The sequence below is a fragment of the Equus przewalskii genome, chromosome 4 (assembly GCF_037783145.1).
Source record: "Equus przewalskii isolate Varuska chromosome 4, EquPr2, whole genome shotgun sequence".
Taxonomy (NCBI): Eukaryota; Metazoa; Chordata; class Mammalia; order Perissodactyla; family Equidae; genus Equus; species Equus przewalskii.
Genome location: NC_091834.1, coordinates 61,200,699 through 61,219,886, shown reverse-complemented (window position 1 = coordinate 61,219,886; position 19,188 = coordinate 61,200,699). Strand labels below are relative to the sequence as shown.

The window sequence follows — 19,188 nt, the reverse complement described above, 5'->3', positions numbered from 1 at the left end:
TCTAGCAGGTCATTGCTCTAGAACATGTGTGTGACCTTCTCCTAAACCAGACTGGGAAAATATTCTGGTTCTTGTATCCCCTGACATTGCAAAGGGCAAAGAGGGAACATCCAGGTAGGTACCATAAGAGTCTGCAGCTGTGGGCCTCATAGGATGAGCTTGTACCTTCCACAGAACAATGCTGACTTGATCCGGCCTAATTATCTGATTGACGTGTTGAGAGGCAGACCTACTTGGGAATGTGTTCACTGGGTCTGCTTTTTCTTTGGGCAATTTATTTAGTTATCACCCTTTTGTAAACCTCCTGACATGACATTTCCAGATATTGACCTAAAATTCCATAAGATATGAATTTAAGAATATAGATATTTTTAAATAATAAAAGTAATTCAAAAATACATGCTCAAACATGCAAAAAATACAGTATAAAAAAATGAAAACTTTTTGTTCAACTCGCGCACCTATCCCTACCCTTCCAGTTTCATTTCCCTTCACACACATAAGCACTGTTAACAGTTTGGTGCATGCCTTTATGAAGTGTACAGTTACAGATATAAATACAGAAATACATATAGAAATATCAAAAGAGGCCATTTACTAAGCACTAAATAATAAACTATATTGGAACTACTTTCCAGAGTTAATCTCAAAACAAGAATACAGATTATCTGCCAAACATCCTGAGAAATTACTGCCTACCGGAATTTTAATATATTTGTTTTTCCCCCCAGAACATCCCTGATTTAATATATTCTGCCATACTTCCCTGTCATGTGCCAGACCAGAAGCTTGGAGGAAATATAAATATAAATACCATTATGGCTGATAAAATTTATGCAGAATCCCATATGCCAAAGCACTAGTATAAATTTTAAAATCTTAAATCAGAGCTGAAGGACGAGTGCCTCTCAGTAAATCAAGGAAAGCTGGAAGAAATCACAGAGAAAAAAGGATTTGGGAACCTTGTGAAGGGAAGGGGAAATTTTGACTTTGGTTCAGTTAATCAGCAAATATTTATTCATCTATGTTGTGGTAAACACTGTAGGTATATGGAAATACAAGGTGCGGTCCATGCCTCCAAAGGGTTTACCATCAACTGAGAAATCAGACTGGCCAGACAGAATGGAATCAGATAACAAAGGCTTGCACAAGAGCTTGAACTAGATATGATAATAAACAAGGCAGCTTCTAAAGGCTTCTGCACAGGGAGCAAGAAAATAAAAGCAAACTGAAAGAAGATGTCTTCCCTCCTCCCTCCCTTCATTTCCATTCCGTCACTACTGCCCTAGCTCAGGCTTTCATGGCCTTGCCTATTGCAATGAACTTGTATCCAGCACTTGGCCATCTCCCCATCCTACTGCCTCCCAGGCCATCCCACACGCAGCCACAAGAACGAGTTTGTGTAGGTGCAGGAGGGCCCCTTCTTCTCAAAAGTTAACAATGTCTCCCCTTTCAGCACCAAATAGTTGAACTTTTTAGTGCAAAATTCAAGGCCCTCTCGTAAACTGCGCTAAACTCCTTGCAGACTTGGCTCCCATTTCCTATTGTGAACCCATTGCTCTGTTGAAATGGAACTCACCATGCCCCAAACCCCTCCGTGCTGTCCTCCTGTGATTCCCACCCTTCCCCCCAACCTCCACAGAAAAGCAGAGTCAGAGAAACCAGCCAGGAAGGTGGGAGATGATGACACCAGGGAGAGGGTGGGAGTGTGGGAACGCAGGGGAGGGCTGATACGAAGGGAGTAGCAGCAGATCTTATTGACTAATTGTAGGGTTTGAAGGAAAGAGATGAGTCAAAGGTAACTCATTGTACGTTCCAGGCATCAAACAGAATCCTTTCTCAATAACTGCTATTTGACATCCTTATAGCTGTTGGAGGTTAATATTTATTTCCCACTGCCTGTGTAACCTGGGACCACATATAATTAATGATGATTTCTCTATACCTTGCGTCACTAATGTTTATTTATTTTGAATAATACAGCATAGCAAAATATTTTACTTTAGGAGCTAGAAGTCTTCAAGACACACTCTAAAATATTGTTGTGGGATTAAATACACTGCTTTCCACATAGACAAAAAGCATTTAATAAGAGTCTTTTACATCATTACTAGTGTGGTTTGGAGGGTAAGGATTATGAAGCTGTCTTATGAAATCTAAAGTGAGAAATTCAGCTGGATCTTGGTAACAGCTGGAGCCAGGCACTTTTATGAGCTGATTTCTCTGTCTCATTCTCCTCTCAGGCTGTGGTTGGCTTTCTTCTTTGTGACTCAGATCATCTTCCTCCTCTCCTCATTCCATCTGCCTGAGACAGCTGAGTGTTACAGGCTACAGTCTAGGGGCCCAGAGAGTAACTCAACCCTCTCAGACTCAAGGTCACATTCTCAGGGAAGAAAACCAGAATTTGCAGGAAAACCAGACACCTGTGTTCCCTGATCAGTGTTTCCTTCTCCAGGAGGGAAATCTACTAAGAAGGCAAATTACAATCGGAAAGTTGTCTGGTAAGCATGGAATCACACCTCAAATCCCTCAGCAAGTCTAGTCTTCCCTACCATAAAAAAAGAACCCCAAATCAATCCTCTTCTCTCTAGCTCCACTCCCACTTCACTCCCATGACCGCCAGACTCAACTCATGCCTGAAGCCTTCTCTTGTGGATTTATTTTCCTAGGGGAAGAAAATGCATTGGCCAATGAACACAATGTATCTGGTTTATCTGTTACAGTTCTCACTGTATATCAACAAATTGGCCTTCTGATGTATATGTCCATCACTTATGAGTCTGGTTAATGTGAATCTGCTCCCAGAGCCAAGACTGAATTTTTCAGTTCACAGAGCTAAGAGACAGATTCAGGAGACCTAGTCCCCATCAGTCCCACTAAAGTACAACTGCCCGAATGGCCTTGTCTAAGCAGCCAGCTGGGCCTTCCTTGGCAGACACACTGCCTTCTTAGTATACAACTCTTCAAACTTGCCATAGTATACAAATGTTTTGCCCTGAAGTGTTGTTTTCTTTTTTTTGAGGAAGATTAGTCCTGAGCTAACATCTGCTGCCAATCCTCCTCTTTTGCTGAGGAAGACTGGCCCTGAGCTAACATCCATGCCCATCTTCCTCTACTTTATATGTGGGACACCTACCACAGCATGGCTTGACAAGCGGTGTATAGCTCCGCACCCAGGGTCTAAACTGGCAAACCCTGGGCCACCGAAGTGGAACATGAGGAACTTAACTGCTGTACCACCAGACTGGCCCCCTGAAGTATTCTTTTTAAAATAATAATGCTGGGGCCAGCCCTGTGGCCTAGTGGTTAAGTTTAGCATGCTCTGCTCCAGCAGCCCAGGTTCGTGGGTTTGGATTTCAGGTGCGGACTTACACCACTGGTCAGCCATGCTGTGGCAGTGACCCACATACAAAATAGAGGAAGATTGGCACAGATGTTAGCTCAGGGCTAATCTTCCTCACCAAATAATAATAACAATAATAATGCTAAAGTCAATTACAACAATGGTATTCAAAGTGGATGAGCAAGCTGATCCACTGAGGTATGAAAACAATTGAAATTCTATTTTTATTTTTAATCTAAAATATTAAGAAGACTTTTGCTTTACTATACTTTGCCTTTACTATATTTAGTAAATATAATTATATACCAATATAAGAATTTTGCTTCACTGTAACACGAGAACCCACAGTCAGTCAGACAGGCATCACCTGTCTCACGAGAGATGTGAGGTGCCTGGGGGAGGGGCAAGAGTGCCTCCCTTAGGAGGGGTCGCTGGTGGCGCTGGCCCTTAGTCATTCACTTTCTGTGTCTTGTGATTTATTGTAACTTACTCGTGCTTGGTTAAGTGGACTTACAGAGAACTAACTAATTCTCACAGAAAAGATTTCTGCAGAGAACTGAACTGAAAGCTCTTATTAAAATTGCAAGCACAAGAAAAGAAAAAAGAAAGGGACAGAGCCGACATTTCTGACTTATGGTACAAGCTCTTCATCACCTACATTATGGTATAAAAATAATGATGATCTAATGAAATCTGACAAGGTCAGCCAAAATATGGAAATTTGCAGGAGGACTATTTGAAATACGGATTTCTAACCACTATTTATAGTTAACTTTGCCCTACATGTATGTTTTGCATTAGTATGACAGTTAAAATAGGTATTTTTCAATTTCTATTTTGTGGATATTATATCACATGTATATCATATATATATAGGTGTGTGTGTGTGTGTGCTCAAAATTTTTAATGATACAATGAAAAGCTTTAAAGACCACTAGATTAAAAGATGGCATTTGGAAGAAATCTGACCTCATTATCTTTATTATTAAGTGATTGAAAACTAGAATTATTTCATAATATCCTTATAGATAAAATAGAGATTGTGCTTGAAAGTGGGTTATTAGTAACCAGTTATACCTAGAACACCAGGGCTTTACAATTTGAGAAATTTGGTCAGCAGCACCCAGTAATGACTCTAGAATCAGACTGCTCGGCTGTTAATCGCCACTTCAGTCATCGCCAACTACACCCTGGGGCAAGTTAGTTAACCAACTGCACCTCAGCTTCCTCAACTGTAAAATGAGAATACTATTGGTACTTTCTGCAGAGTTATTTTTAGGATTTCATGAGCTAATATATATAAGACTTTAGATTAGTGCCTGGCATTCAATAAGTGCTCAATGAATGTTAACTAATATTAACCCAGCTTTGGTTAAATTTGAAAAAAATGAAAAGCCAGCTCTCTACTGCCTCTTGCTGGCCAACAGGGGTCACTACACCGCAATCTACACGAGGGAAGCTAAATAAAATGAATGCTTCAATTGGAGAAAGAAAAGACTTCCAGCGTTTGAGCAAACATCCATGCTTAATGTCAGATAATTTGTGCAAAATGGTGTTGAGGAAAATCAGTCACCCTAAAACTAAGCAATCCGTGAGAAGTATAGGAAGAGAAAAGACGTTAAATACCTTAAGAAATAATTAATTAAATAATAAATACATTTTAAACGTGTAGAAGCAATTTAAAAGGCAGAAGGACATTTTAAATGGTAGAGCTCTGATGCAGAGACCTTGAGAATTCATAGTACAATAGAGCTGTATCTGCTCACTGAAACGACCAAGTGTATTTCAAGTTCTGCCTTGATGCTTGAGGGGTGAGAGAGGGTAAGAACTCCCCTATTTGCAGATTCTGTAACAACAACGCTATTGTTTATTGAGTGCTCACTCTATGCCAACTGCTTTACATATATCACCATTTTTCTTCTTGGACTTTTTAACATGAAAATGTTCAAACATATAGAAAAGGATAGATGGACTAATTAAATGAACATCCATGTACACATCAGTCAGTTTAACATTTAACACTTTCCATATTTCAATTTTTCTGAATTACTTTAAAATAAATATAGATATCAAACATTTTATCCCCAAATACACCAATATGTGTGTCTAAAGATAGAGATATTTTTCTACATAAGCACAATGCCGTTATCATACTTAGTAAAAAAAACAGTTGTCTAATATCATCTAATGCCCTAGTCTGCATTAAAATTTCTCCAGTTGTCCCCCAAAATATCTTTTATATCTGGTTTATTAACCAGAACCAAGGAGAAACCATTGCATTTGGTTATTACATCTCTTAGATTTCTTTCAATCTAGAACAGCCCTTCCTCAGTTCTAATTTTCTTTTTTTTATGACACTGACAAGAGACTGAGCCATTTGTTTTGCAGGATGTCCCACCATTTTTTCTGGATTTTTCTGATTGCGTCCTCTTGGTGTCATTTTATTCTCTTTCTAGTTCCCGCTTGATTATATTGAGGTTAAAGATTTTTGGAAACAATACTTCACTGATAACGCTGGTGCTTCATATTGTGTCACATCGGGAGACACAATGTCACGCTGGTCCACTTTTGCTGATGATAAGATTGATCTGGTTGAGGTGAGAGAGGCGAGATTCCTCCACTGTCATTATGTTTTTCCCCTGATTACTGGCAAGCACTCCCTGGGGGATAATTTGGCCAAACGTGAACATCCTGTTCCTTGTACCCCTTTCACCAAAGGGTTTCATTGATGATCCTGGCATGAATCAATTTCATTAGAGGCTGCAAAATGCTGATATTCTAATTTTATCATTCATTTTACATTATTTAGCTGACATATTTTTGTAAAGAGAACTGTTTCTTCATTGACTCTTGCTGTTTGGTTACCCTGAAATACAGCTGCAACTAGAAAGGCAGGATAAATGTTTAATTATTCTCAAATTACCACTTTTCAGAGTCAAGAGTTGGTATAATAGTCACCACCAATAGCACAGCAAACGAAATTTTTAAAAATTGTTTTTCACATTTGGCTGACTCTTTGGGGAATGACTTTTATATGTTTGACATTTTCAATCAATTGCAATCGTTATTTTTGATGCTCAGATTTTTCCAACTTTGGCCAGTGGGCATTCCTTCAAGCGGGCTCCCGTCTGTTTTTGAAAGGACCTCGTTTGAGGATACCTCCTGACTTTCTGTCATAAGATGATCCCAGTGCTCCTGTCCGTTCCGAGCTCTTGACCTGGCATCAGCCGTTTCTCCAAGGAGCCCGGCTACCTTCTAGGGGGGAGTGGTATTCAGAGATCAAAATCTAGGTGCCAAGGATAGCCATGATCCCAGGCCCTGAGTTCGTGTTACTATTTTCACTTCAAAGTTAACACAGGGTTTTTACTTCATTGTTTTTATACTTGTGTCTTATTTTACACTGGAGTTTTCTTGCACCTAAAAACATTAACAAAATTACTCTTTTAATACTTACACCAACCCTGTGAGATATGGGAATCCACCTGATGTTATATAACTTGTCATCATAACTTACGTTATGGTCTCTATTTGAAAAGCAGGAAATTGAGACGAGAGGCGCCCAAGGTTACACGGCCAGTAAATGGCAGCGTTCGGATTTGAACGACACGCTACTTCCATCAGAGAAGGGAGCCCCAGACATTCAGAGGTGCTTCTCCAGGGAGCAAAGGGTCCTTGGAAAAGGTATCAGGGAGACGATTAGGGATGGGGGTGCGGGAGCAAGCGGATGGGGTGAACAGATCGGTCCTGACCGACTCCTCCAACCCGGGAGGGCAGGACCAGGACGAATTGCCGTGTGAGGGGACTGTCGGGGTCGTGGCCTGGGTCGCTGTTCCACCTCAAGTCCGCCCAGAGTTCCCTGAAGCGCACACACACCCAGGAACCCAAAGGTGAGAAAACCCGGCTGGGACCAGCTCCCTGCAACCCCGGTACGGAACCCACCAGCCCTGACCGGCTTCCGCGTAGTGCCCGCCCACCCGCCAATCAGAGGGAGCCATGAGCACGGGGGCGGGACAACAGAAGAGTGTGTCCAATGAGGAGTCAGCCCCCGGTAGCCTCAGGACCAAGCACTTTAGAATCGTGGTGGAGAGGGAAGAGGAGGCAGTAGGCTTGGCCAATCAGAGTGAACGACTCACGTCGTTGAGGACCGGTAGCCAATCAAAAGAGCTCTTGCACCCAACTTGCCCTGCCCACGCTTCCCGCCTTTCCCTTAACTCCGGAGTCCACGGCAAGGCGGCCACAGGACAAGGGTCGTAGGCCGCCGTGCTGCGCTCTCCGTCCGCTTCTCACACCGCTGCTCCCGACCCCGGGCTGTGCAGGCGCCTGGTGGGGACATGGAGGACTCGGGTTGCGAGGACCTCCGGAGCCGGGAGGCAGAGAGTTTTCTCTACTTCGCCTACGGCAGCAACCTGCTGACGGAGCGCATCCACCTCCGAAACCCCTCGGCCGCGTTCTTCTGCGTGGCCCGCCTGCAGGTCAGTGCGCCCCGCGCAGCCCCTGCGAGGTGGAGCCCGCGCTCCAGGTCGGGCCAGGGCCCGGACTCCAAGAAGTCGGCAGTACGGGGCTGGGAATGCAGCGCTTCCTGCCAGGAGAACATCGGGTTCTCCTGGGCTGCCCCCTGCTCCACTCTCCCGGGCCCTGTGCTTGACCCCAGCGAGCCCGGCTACCCCCGCATCCGTGTTCTCCGAGGCTGCCTGGGCGCCCCCTCCTAACGTGTCCACCAGCCGCTCCTTCGGCCCGGATCTGGCTGCCCTCTCTGGTCCCCTACCTTTGGGCCATCCTTCCAGAGCCCCTTCAGTCTGTACCCCTGAGAAGCCATTTCTGACCCAAGTCAGGGAATCAGTTGCCTTCTGTTATGTACATCCCTTTGCTACAGGACTTGTCACCTGGTATTGTCAGAATCCGTTTACCTGTCTTTTGCTCCTAATCAGAGAGGTCCTGAAAGCTCAAACCATGTCTGATTTATAGGAAGGGCTGAGCTCACTTAAGTCAGGTGGCTGGATGAACCATAACTCACCTTGGTAAAAATCACTGCTCTTCAGTACAGTCCATTCATTCATTTAGTACATATTCTTCCAGCCTTACCTGGAGACACGGAGTACGACTGGCTGCTTTGAGACCTCCCAGGCTATAGGAGAGATGTGCAAACAAATTATGGGCAAGACCTTTTGACATGGTTGAACTAGACAAACATGGTCTCTGCTGTCATGGTCAGGATTCTTAGTTGCAAGCAACAGAAAGTGGCTGATTTAAGCAAAAAAAAAGAATGTGTTGAAAGCCTGTCTGAGGGCTCACAGAATGACAGGAAGGTGGGACCACTAAGCTGACAAAAACAGGCAGGCATAAAGGGAGGCGTGGCAGCCATAGCACAGCCAGCGTCACAGGACAGAAGCAGCCCAGGAAGGGAGGACTGCACCACTGCTGAACTTGGTAAACATGGATGCTGCATCCTGCATCGCCGTCACCACCCGCTCTGGACCCTGCCTGCCACTGTCGCTGCACCCCTGCAGTTCCTGAAACCCAGATGTGGTTGCCACCATCAGGGTGGAGTTTCTGCCATCCTTGGGCACTAGCTTCTAATACAAAGCCCCAGGCGGGCGCCCTGATTGGCTAAGTCTTAGCCTTGTGCCCCTGCCCTGACTGCAAGCAAAGCTGGGAGAACCAACTTCTGGCACTCTCTACCCCTCAGACTCATAAGGTAGGGAATTCCCCAAGTGTGGGAAAGAAGTTTAGATGCTTATAGTTGAGATGAGGGGGAGAGATAACAAGCAAATGATTATTCAGTCACAGTTTAAGATGGTCAATCTTAAAAAGGAGACGTATTGTACGTTCCTCTCAATTTTGCTGTGAACCTAAAACTGCTCTTAAAAAAGTGAAGTCTTTTTTTTTAAAAAAAAGGAGATATACAGGGTGCTTTGGGAGTGAATGACTTGAGGACCTGACCTAACTGGGATGCTCAGTAAAGCTCTTCATGAAAATGTGACTTTTAAGCTGAGACCTGAATGAGTTTGGGGGGCGGGGGGCGGAGTTGGGGGGCGGGGAGACGAGGAAACAACATGTACAAGAGACCTCAGGAAAGCAGCAGCTCCATCTTCCAGCTAGTGTGGCTGGAGTTTAGTGTGTGATGCGGATGTAGCATGAGAACTGAAGAGGTAGGCAAGGGCTACGTGTTGCAGGACCAGCAGAGGCCGGGGAAGGCTGGTCTTCATCTTGAGAGCACTGAGAAGACCCATTGCAGAATTTAAGCAAATGAAAGATCAGATTTGCCTCGAAAGCTCATTCTGGTTGCTGTGGAAAATAGATCGGAAGGGGGGCAACAGTGGATGTGGGGAGCCCAGTTAGAAAGCTTTTGTAGCAGTCTATACTGGAGATAATGGCCCCTTGGACTAGAGTGGTTGCAGTGGAGGGCAAATGGACTTGGGACATTATTTAGGAGATTAGAGTGTCAGGCCTTGGTGATTGATTGTGAAGGGAGGAGGAGATGAATAGGGGTGACTAAAGATTTTGGTGCAACAGGGAGGATGACGATGATGTTTGTAAAGAGAAGAAAAGAATCAGGTTTGGGAGGGAAAAATCAAGCTTAGTTTGAACATACTGAGTTCGAGATGCTAATTATACCTCCAACTGAGCAGGAGAATTTTAGAACTACTCACTACGTGTGCTAGGCTCTGTTCGAAGCATTTTTGAAGCTCAGAAGAGAGCTGGGCTGGATTAAAAGATGACTGGAGTACTGGATGGGATTTGGGATGGCGGGGAATGTGACTGTCTTGAGCAAACTGCTGAATGAACAGAGAAAAGGGCCTAAACTGAGCCCTAAGAAACCCCAACATTTCAAGACCACGTAGTGGAGGACGAGTTGGCAAAGGGTATTGAAGAGTTCAAGGAAGAGCCTGAAAGTCTGGAAGGAGGGAGATCAAGACAAGGTGGTTAACTATGTCAGCAGCGGAGCAAGATGAGGAATGAAAATTCTCTGTTGGATTTAGCAATCGGCAACGAGTTCCTAGTGTGGTGGTAACTTTTAGCAGATCTGTCGATGTCCTGACAGGGGTACTTGGTCCTGGAACATCCAGTAAACCAATTGAAGGTACTGGTCACTCAGAGTAGCCTTTTTCCTGAAATGTCTGACAAGGTTTTTAAGAAAATAAAGGTGACAAGAATAAAATAGAAACCTTAGATTTATTATCTAGTCCAACCTTTTTTTTTGTTTGTTTTCTGATGAGGAAGATTGGCCCTGAGCTAACGTCTGTGCCAGTCTTCCTCTATTTTGTATGTGGGACACTGCCATAGCATGGCTTGATGAGCAGACCCAGGATCTGAACTGGCAAAACCCTGGGCCGCCGAAGTGTAGCACGTGAACTTAACCACTCAGCCACAGGGCCGGCCCCTGTAAGCCACAGTTTTTGTTGCTGTTAAGTGGGTGTGATCAAGTTCTTGGCAGGATAAAAATGAGAGTCCATATAAAGCTCATAGCACAGTGTATAGAACCCAGTAATTTTCCAGTAAGTATTAGCTGCTCTTATGATTATTATAGATATATTAGTACAATTCATGAATATTAGATTAATGTTCATAAGTATACAAATCACCCTCCATTGCCCGCTCCCTTGGGACAAACATGGTGATTTATGCTAATAGGATCCTCTCTACAAATATAGAAGTTAGAACCCTAAGTAGCCATCACCGAGCTTCAACAGATGTGTACACTCTCATTGCCTCTAAGTTAAAATCTATGTATATGTAAGTGGACTGGGAAGTAATTTTCAAAACTGAAAGTAGTTGTGTTAAGGCATTGGGATTATGCCATTCCCCCCCCCCCCAAACCTTTTGTTTATGGTAAGATACATGTGCATATTCAGTATACATTTCATTTTTTAAAGAAACGTGTGAACAAAGACTGTCCTTGAGATCTGGGTCCTCGTTTATCTTTGTATTTTCCACAGCTGCTTACGCATAGAAGGAACTCAAAGTTTATGTTTTAATTGCATGGAGTTCAAGGTAAATCTTTTTTTATTTTGAGGAGGGAAATTTTGGTTCAAGTGGATATTGATCATATCACTTTGGTTTCCTTTGTAGGATTTTAAGCTTGACTTTGGCAATTTCAAAGGCAAAACAAGTGAAACTTGGCATGGAGGTATCGCCACCATTTTTCAAAGTCCTGGCGATGAAGTATGGGGAGTAGTATGGAAAATGAACAAAAGCAATTTAAGTTCTCTGGATAAGTAGGTGGCTTCTAATTATAAGTTAAATAATTACTAATTCAGAAAGTGGATCATATACAAGGATGTGTATATATGTGCTGGTTTTTCAAAACCATGTGTTACAGACATCTTTATACTTTAGAGTTAACATAAGAGGTATAATTGCATTTGCTGAAAAGAAAAGCCTGGAAGGGTCACACTTTCTGATTGAGACTTGGGAGGACATTTGTCATCTCTTCTGTAAAAGATGGAAGTCCTTATTTTCATCCTGTTTGTCTTTTATGAAGATCTCTTTGTGGTTTCATATTGTGTGAAAAGGCATGAAGATTTTTGTAATTGTTACATATTTTTCTTGCTTTCAAAAGCAGTTGTTCAATTTTCATTGAGCCAGTTTTTAAAAAATAATTCTTTAAGGTGGCAGTTGAATCGGTAAAAGGTGATAATAATTTGTAAAAACTTTAACAACATATTAGAAATGCTTTGATACTGTTTTAACTGGAACGCTCAAGAGTTGTGTGGCAGAGCATTTAATACAAAGAAAGTCGCCAGAAAAGAGCAGGATTTGAGGTGAGCAGCTTCCCTGACATGGCTGCTACTTCACCTCACTTGTGGAGAGAATGAGCCATCCTCTCTACTTTTCTCCCAGTGGGTATTCTCTTGAGGTCAGAACCCACAGTCCATTTTTTGTAGCCCAGAGAGCAATGCTTCAGGGGTATAAAGATTGAAATAACTACAGTGAGGCATGTTTTTAGATAGAATAAATATAGAGCTCTGTTAGAAGTATACCAAGTCTCAGGTTTTCTATTTGACATGCTATGTTTACTTTTGATGTGGTAGTATTTACATGTTCTACTCTATCCCAAAATACTTGGGAAGCAAGTACATCCCTGTATAGTTAGACTTTTAATCCAGTAAACTAACTTGGCTGTGTCAAGTATGGTTAAAATTTGGCTGTTCTGGTTTCAGGCAAGAAGGGGTTAAAAGTGGAACATATGTCCCAATAGAAGTTAATGTTTACACTCAAGAAGGAAAAAAAATAACCTGTCGAAGTTATCAGATGAAAAATTATGAGTCTGCTCCCCCATCCCCCCAGTATAAAAAGGTAAGCTATTTACAAAGATTTTTGGTGATTCCTTTTTAATTTTCACTAAACTAAGATAAAGAATATCTTGTTTTTAAAATGCTTTGTGTGTTTTAAATTCTACGTAAACAATTTATTTTAATCAAAATGTTTTTTAATACAAAAAGGATAGTATATTTACCTAAAGTGCAAATTCAAAAATGTTCAGATTTATTTGAAATGATAGAACTATGTTCCTAAAACTTTGTTTATTAAAAAAGAGCTTTTATTAAGAAAGAGCTTTTAGAAATGTATGAGTCGTAATTCTAGGCATGTGTTTTTTCTTTCTTTCTTTCTTTCTTTCTTTTTTTTTTGGTGAGGAAGATTTGACCCTGAGCTAACATCTGTTGCCAATCTTCCTCTTTTTGCTTTAGGAAGATTGTCCCTGAGCTAATATCTGTGCTAATCTTCCTCTCTTTTGTATGTGGGACACTGCCATGGCGTGGCTTGATGAGCGGTGTGTAGGTCCACACCTGGGATCCAAACCCGCGAACCCTGGACTGCTGAAGTGGAGCATTCAAATTTAACCACTACACCATTGGGCTGGCCCTGTATTTTCTTTCTTTTGTTTTTTTTTTAAAGATTGGCACCTGAGCTAACTGTTGTCAATCTTCCTTTTTTTTCCTGCTTTTTCTTTCCCAAATCCCCCCAGTACATAGTTGTATATTTTAGTTATGGGTCCCTCTAGTTGTGACATGTGGGACGCCACTTCAGCATGGCCTGATGAGTGGTGCCATGTCTGTGCCCGGGATCCGAACTGGCAAAACCCTGGGCTGCCGAAGCGGAGTGCACGAACTTAACCACTCGGCCCCGGGGCTGGCCCCTGTATTTTCTTTCTTAAAGTAGAAAATAACATGCTAGTTTGTTTTTAGTAGATTTACTCTATACATATGCTTTTGTAATCTTTTTTTCCCCTCCACAAAACAGAATTTCATGAACACTAAGATTCATTTTTATGGGGAAAAAGTATATTTCCTATTGCTGAAATGTTTTCCATCCCTAGATGGAAAAAAAAGGGCACACTGCCTTTCAAAATCAGGGAAACCACTTCCACAAACACAGGAAAAGCATGTGGGATAGAGACCCCAACATCCCTTTTCAAAAACCCAAACTGAGGTACTTGTTAGCAGGCAGAATCAGGACATGGCACCTGGAGTGGGTGACGCAGTTCCTGTGCCTGTCTGGAATTTTCTAGGATGCAGCCTAGAGGAATTAGCCTGGGATGGATCTGGGAAGTACCACTGAACACAGTTGCTGTCTATTCCCTCATGTCCAGTTCAGAGGTGGAGTAGACTCTGGGATTAAACTAAAACTGCTACCTGTAAACTTTAAATTTTTTTGAGGAATGGAGTTTTTTCTTAAAAGATGATGCAAACTCTAGACAATAAGTTTTTGTCTTAGTATAAAAATATTTTAAATCACATTATTGATTAAAATTGATATTCCATGAGGGTGTATCGTGTAGCGTTGAAAACTCCCTGCCCATTCACGCTCAATGTGAGAGGAATAACTGTCTCTCTGTTTTGTTCTATAATTGTTTATTCTAGAGTTATCTGACAGCTAATAGTTCATACTTTGATGCTGCAAATAAAGCTGTGGTATATTATGTTCCTAACTAAAAGGGATTTTTTTGTTGTTGTTTATTTTAACTATTTCTAGGTCATTTGCATGGGTGCAAAAGAGAACGGTTTGCCACTGGAGTATCAAAAGATGTTAAATGCAATAGAACCAAATGACTACAAAGGAAAGGTCTCAGAAGAAATTGAAGACATTATCACAAAGAGGGAAACAAAAACTCATTAGGACCTAATAGAATAGATCTACAAATATTTCCTCCGTGTGCTAATAGATTTTTAATGGTTAGAAAAGGGATCTTCGATATCTCTGTATTTAATATATTTTCACCAGTGCTCTGAAGGGACATCTCAGTTGGGTGACTCCTTGTTTTCAGAACATAAAAAGAAACTGGGTTAGGAGTTAGACAATTGAAAAGAGGGCCTCAAGGCACCAGAAGTGCATGACGGATGGATGTGGGTACTCCTTCTGTGGGCACTTAAAGTTATTTTCTTGAGTGGATCTGAAGTGTCGTCTTGCTCTGTGACAGAGGATCGATTTGCAGCTTAACGGTGGTGCTGGTGAAATGCTCTGCTCTGGGATTTTTTAAATCAGCTTAATAAGAGCGAGCGAACTGCAGAGGCAGTTGATAATAAAGTTTTTTTAATTTAAAAGATGGCATGCTGTTCTTAGAGAAATGAATGTGTTTATGGTTTAGCCCATAATCCCTCCTAAAGTACTACATTTCATTTTATTAGAGAGACTCAGATCATCACACGTGCTGGGGCTGGTCTTGGCCACACACAGTACACTGGAGGATTATGGCACAGACTCTGGAGCCAGACAGCTGGGGCCAGCTGTCAGTTTCACCACTTTCTAACTGGGAGACTGGGTTATTTGACTCTGTGCCTCAGTTTCCTCATCTGTAGAATGAGGACAGCCAAAACTCCTATGTCTTAGGATTGTTTTGAGGAGTAAATATATGTAATGAGTTTTGAACAGGACTTGCCATATAATAAGTATTAGCAATCATTATTGTTCTTATTAAAGAATTAAGTTTGGGGGCCGACCCGGTGGCGCAGCAGTTAAGTGCACACGTTCTGCTTCCACGGCCCAGAGTTCACCGATTCAGATCCCAGGTGCGAAGGTGGCACCACTTGGCAAGCCACGCTGTGGTAGGTGTCCCACATATAAAGTAGAGGAAGATGGGCGTGGATGTTAGCTCAGGGCCAGTCTTCCTCAGCAAAAAGAGGGGGATTGGCAGCAGATGTTAGCTCAGGGCTAATCTTCATCAAAAAAAAATTAAGTTTGTACAGGGCCATACTAGGAACATGATTTTGAAATAGAAGAGTCAAGATTGCAAGGGGAAAATGTTTTCCAGAAGCTACGGTTTGATTCTTGGCTTATGAAGAAATAGTCACCTTCTTAAAGTTATTTACTGAATGAATGGAGGAAAGAAGAGTCATGAATAAAGCGATACTGGTTATCAGAAAATCTGTCGTGTCTCTGTGGAAGGCGGGGCCCTGGACCTTCAGAACAGGTTATCAGAACGAGAATGAACTTGCTGCAGGAGCATAAAATAAAGGTTTGGTTGGTTCTCTTGGGAAGAATGACTGAAGGGCTTTTCAGCAACAGATGCAATTCTGTACTGAGACTGAGCCATAGACTGCACGTTAGACCGTGTTTTATAGCTGTTACACTGCACTATTTTCAAGCACACCCTCTAATATTCTAGTTTTCTCCAATTCTTAACTCCTTCCAAAGAAGACCAAGTTTGTCAATGACCCAGAACCCGGTTATGGTAATATAGTGAGCAAGGCTCAGTTTTGCTATAGATACTAAAAATTGAATGTTATTCTAATAATCTATCTCACTTACCTAAAATGACAGCTTTCATTATGAAATTTAAAACGCTAACAATAAGCCTTCATGCCTGGCCTTTTAAAAAAAATCTGGTGGGGCTGGCTCCGTGGCTGAGTGGTTAAAGTTCTGCGCACTCTGCTTTGGCAGGCCAGGTTTACAGGTTCGGATCCCAGGTGTGGACCTACTCCACTCATCAGCCATGCTGTGGAGGCATCTCACATGCAGAGTGGAAAAAGATTGGCACAGATGTTAGCTCAGGGCTAATCTTCCTCAAGCCAAGAAAATAAAAATTAAACAATCTGGTAATCATGAGAAATACTGTTTTAATAGTTGTTTTCAGGGTAGTACTCCCAAATGTCATATGTAACAGATTTCCATTTTACCAATGATTTTGGCCCTCTAACCACAACACAGTCAGCTTCTGGATAAACTATAACAAATGTAGTTTTTAAAAAGAATTTCTGGGCTTGCAAGAAAATAAAGGAAATCTTAAAGGTGTACCAGTCCCTCTCTCACAAAAGAAAGAAGATAAACTGAGCTGAAAGGATGGACAGTACTGGTAAACAAATGCCCCTGATGTCCTTGGGTGCAAATGCCAATAACAGCCCTGGAAGTAGACTACTAGCCCTTGAGCACTCCTGCCGCAGGACAGGAAAACAACCTGAGGATTCTGTGTGAAACCAGGACCCTCCAGAAGAAAATGGTCCCTAGTTGGTAAGCCTAGTGACCCCCAGCAGAGCAGAAGCAAGTGTTCTCTGAAAAAAGCAACCCTAATTTAGGTCCTTAGGATTTCCACTTAAAATTTTAAGAGATAACAGTAAGGGAAATGGTACATCATGAATGAGAAGGGAAAAAGCAAATTTAGATCCCCAAGGTTTTAAGATACTGAAATGATCAAACTCAGGATATAAAATAAGTATATAGGGAGACTTGAACTTCTGGGAAGGTAGAGCAGACATACTCTTCCGTCTTCCTTTAGTTAAGTACAACTAAAATTCTTGAACATTATATATAACAAGAACTGAAGACTCAAAGATGGAGAGAAAGCAGGCTAGCTAGGGATCTCAGGACCCAAGGCACGACGTGGTGCTGAACTCCCTAAATCTTCCCTTGCTTCCTACATCTCGGACTTGTAGCTGAAGCCAGCAACCTGAAAGCACCAGTGAGCAAAGACCGAAAAAAACCCAGAAAACAAGAAAAGCCTGATCTCTATCCAAAGGACAAGGAAAGGGATGATCTGGCAAGACAGAAAATTTTCAGAAAATAAATGCTCTACTCCAGCCAATTGTGGGCCTCCCACCTCTACCCATGCCAGCAAAGGCCAAGAGGGAAGCCTCAACTTTCACCCTTGCCAGGCTGTAACAAGGCACCCTAACCCTGTCCCTCACCACCACCACCACCAGGGCAGTGTCAGAAAAGGTCAAGGAGGGAGCCACCCAGCAGTAACAAGCCCCGCTCCCCACCCTCCACAGTGTCAATGGAGACATGTGGGGAGCCTGGACTTAACCCCCATCTAGCAGTAGTAAGGTACCTCTCCCCCACCCTTCTGGCTTGCTGTCAGAGGAAGCCAAGTGGCAGATCAGGATGTCATCACCACCCAATGGTAACAAGGCACCCGTCCCTGTGGTGTCAGTGGAGGCCGCATAGTGGGCAGTAATGATGCATTCCTATTCCTCCCAGCCCAGGAGGTATCAGTGGGAGGCCTAGTGGGGAGCTGGAACTCCCACCTCCACTTAGCAGTAACAAGGTGCACCCTCACTTGGATGACAGCAGAAGCTGAATGGGAATCTGAACTTCTACCTTCATTTAGCAGGATTGAGGCACTGCCCCGTGCCTTCCTCTGCTGGAGTGGTTTCAGAGTAAGCCAGCTAAAATAGAAGATTTCAAAAAGATCCAGGGTCTCGTAACGTAATTTTGAGAATGTCCAGATTTCAACTGAAAAATCGCTTCACTCATCATTCCAAGAACCAGGAAGATCTCAAACTAAATGAAAAAAGACAATCAGTGGATGCCAAAACAGACAATGACAGATATGTTAGAATTATCTGACAAACATTTTAAAGCAGTCATCATAAAAATGCTTCAGTGACCAATGAGGATCACGCTTGAAACAAATGAAAACAAAAATTCTCAGCAAAGAAGTAGAACATATAAAGAAGAACCAAATGGAAATTTTAGAATGAAAGGGGACAGAGGAAAGAATCAGAGAACTGGAAGACAGAACAACAGAAATTACCTGGTCTGAACAGCAGAGAGAAAACAGACTGAAAAAAATGTTAGCAGAGCCTCAGGGACTGTGGGACTATAACAGAACATCTAACATTTGTGTCATGGGAGTCTCAGAATGAGAGGAGAAAGGGCAGACTGAAAAAGTACCCAAAGAAGTAATGGCTTACATGTCCTAAATTTGCTAAGAGATATAAACCTCCAAACTCAAGACACTGAGTGAAGCCGTGACAGTTTCATGTGGTTTAAACTAACAGATAGCTAATTCCCAGGTTTGTGGGTGGGATTAGCAATAGTTTACATAAAATGCCCTGCACAATGCCTGGTATACAGCTGTTGCCTAATAAATAGTAGTTAACATTTAAAAAAAAAAAAAGGACGAAGCTGAATGAACCCCAAACATAAACCCAAAGAAATCCACGCCAGACACATTATAGTCAAACTTCTGAGAACTAAAGATGAAAATTCTTGATGGCAATGAGCAAGAGATGACACCTTACCTAGAGGAGAAAGGCAACGTGAATAACACCAGATTTCTCATCAGAAACCAGAGGCCCGAAGGAAGTGGCACACTTTTCAAGTGCTGAAAGAAAAGAGCCATCAACCCAGAATCCAGTGAAAATAGTCTTTCAAAATGAAGGGAAAAATCAAAACATTCTCAGATGAAGGAAAACTAGGAAAATTTATTGCCAGCAGATCTACTCTAAAAGAATGGCTGAAGGATGTTCTCTAAACAGAAAGGAAATGATAAAAGAAGGAACTTTGGAACATCAGAAAGGAAAAAAAATAACATGGTAAGCAAAAATATGAGTAAATACAGTAGATTTTCCTTCTCTTGAATTTCTTAAATAATGGTTTAAGCAAAAATTATAACACTGTTGTGGTTC

At 42.2% G+C, this 19,188-nt stretch overlaps 1 protein-coding gene across 1 annotated transcript; it reads left to right on the top strand.

The window, feature by feature from the left end:
• Positions 1 to 7,500: 7,500 nt before the first annotated feature.
• GGCT (gamma-glutamylcyclotransferase) lies at positions 7,501 to 15,706 on the top strand. The gene is made up of 4 exons (XM_008522950.2): positions 7,501 to 7,815; positions 11,414 to 11,559; positions 12,505 to 12,640; positions 14,318 to 15,706. Exons 1-4 carry the CDS (start codon positions 7,675 to 7,677, stop codon positions 14,459 to 14,461), a joined length of 567 nt encoding a protein of 188 aa, XP_008521172.2. The 5' UTR covers positions 7,501 to 7,674; the 3' UTR covers positions 14,462 to 15,706.
• The last annotated feature ends 3,482 nt before the right edge of the window (positions 15,707 to 19,188 follow it).

Excerpts from the sequence above, each read along its gene's own strand:
- GGCT (XM_008522950.2), top strand. The coding sequence starts at position 7,675 with ATGGAGGACTCGGGTTGCGAGGACCTCCGGAGCCGGGAGGCAGAGAGT. Across the intron at positions 11,560-12,504 it reads AATTTAAGTTCTCTGGATAA|GCAAGAAGGGGTTAAAAGTG; the intron begins GTAGGTGGCTTC and ends TTCTGGTTTCAG. Across the intron at positions 12,641-14,317 it reads CATCCCCCCAGTATAAAAAG|GTCATTTGCATGGGTGCAAA; the intron begins GTAAGCTATTTA and ends AACTATTTCTAG.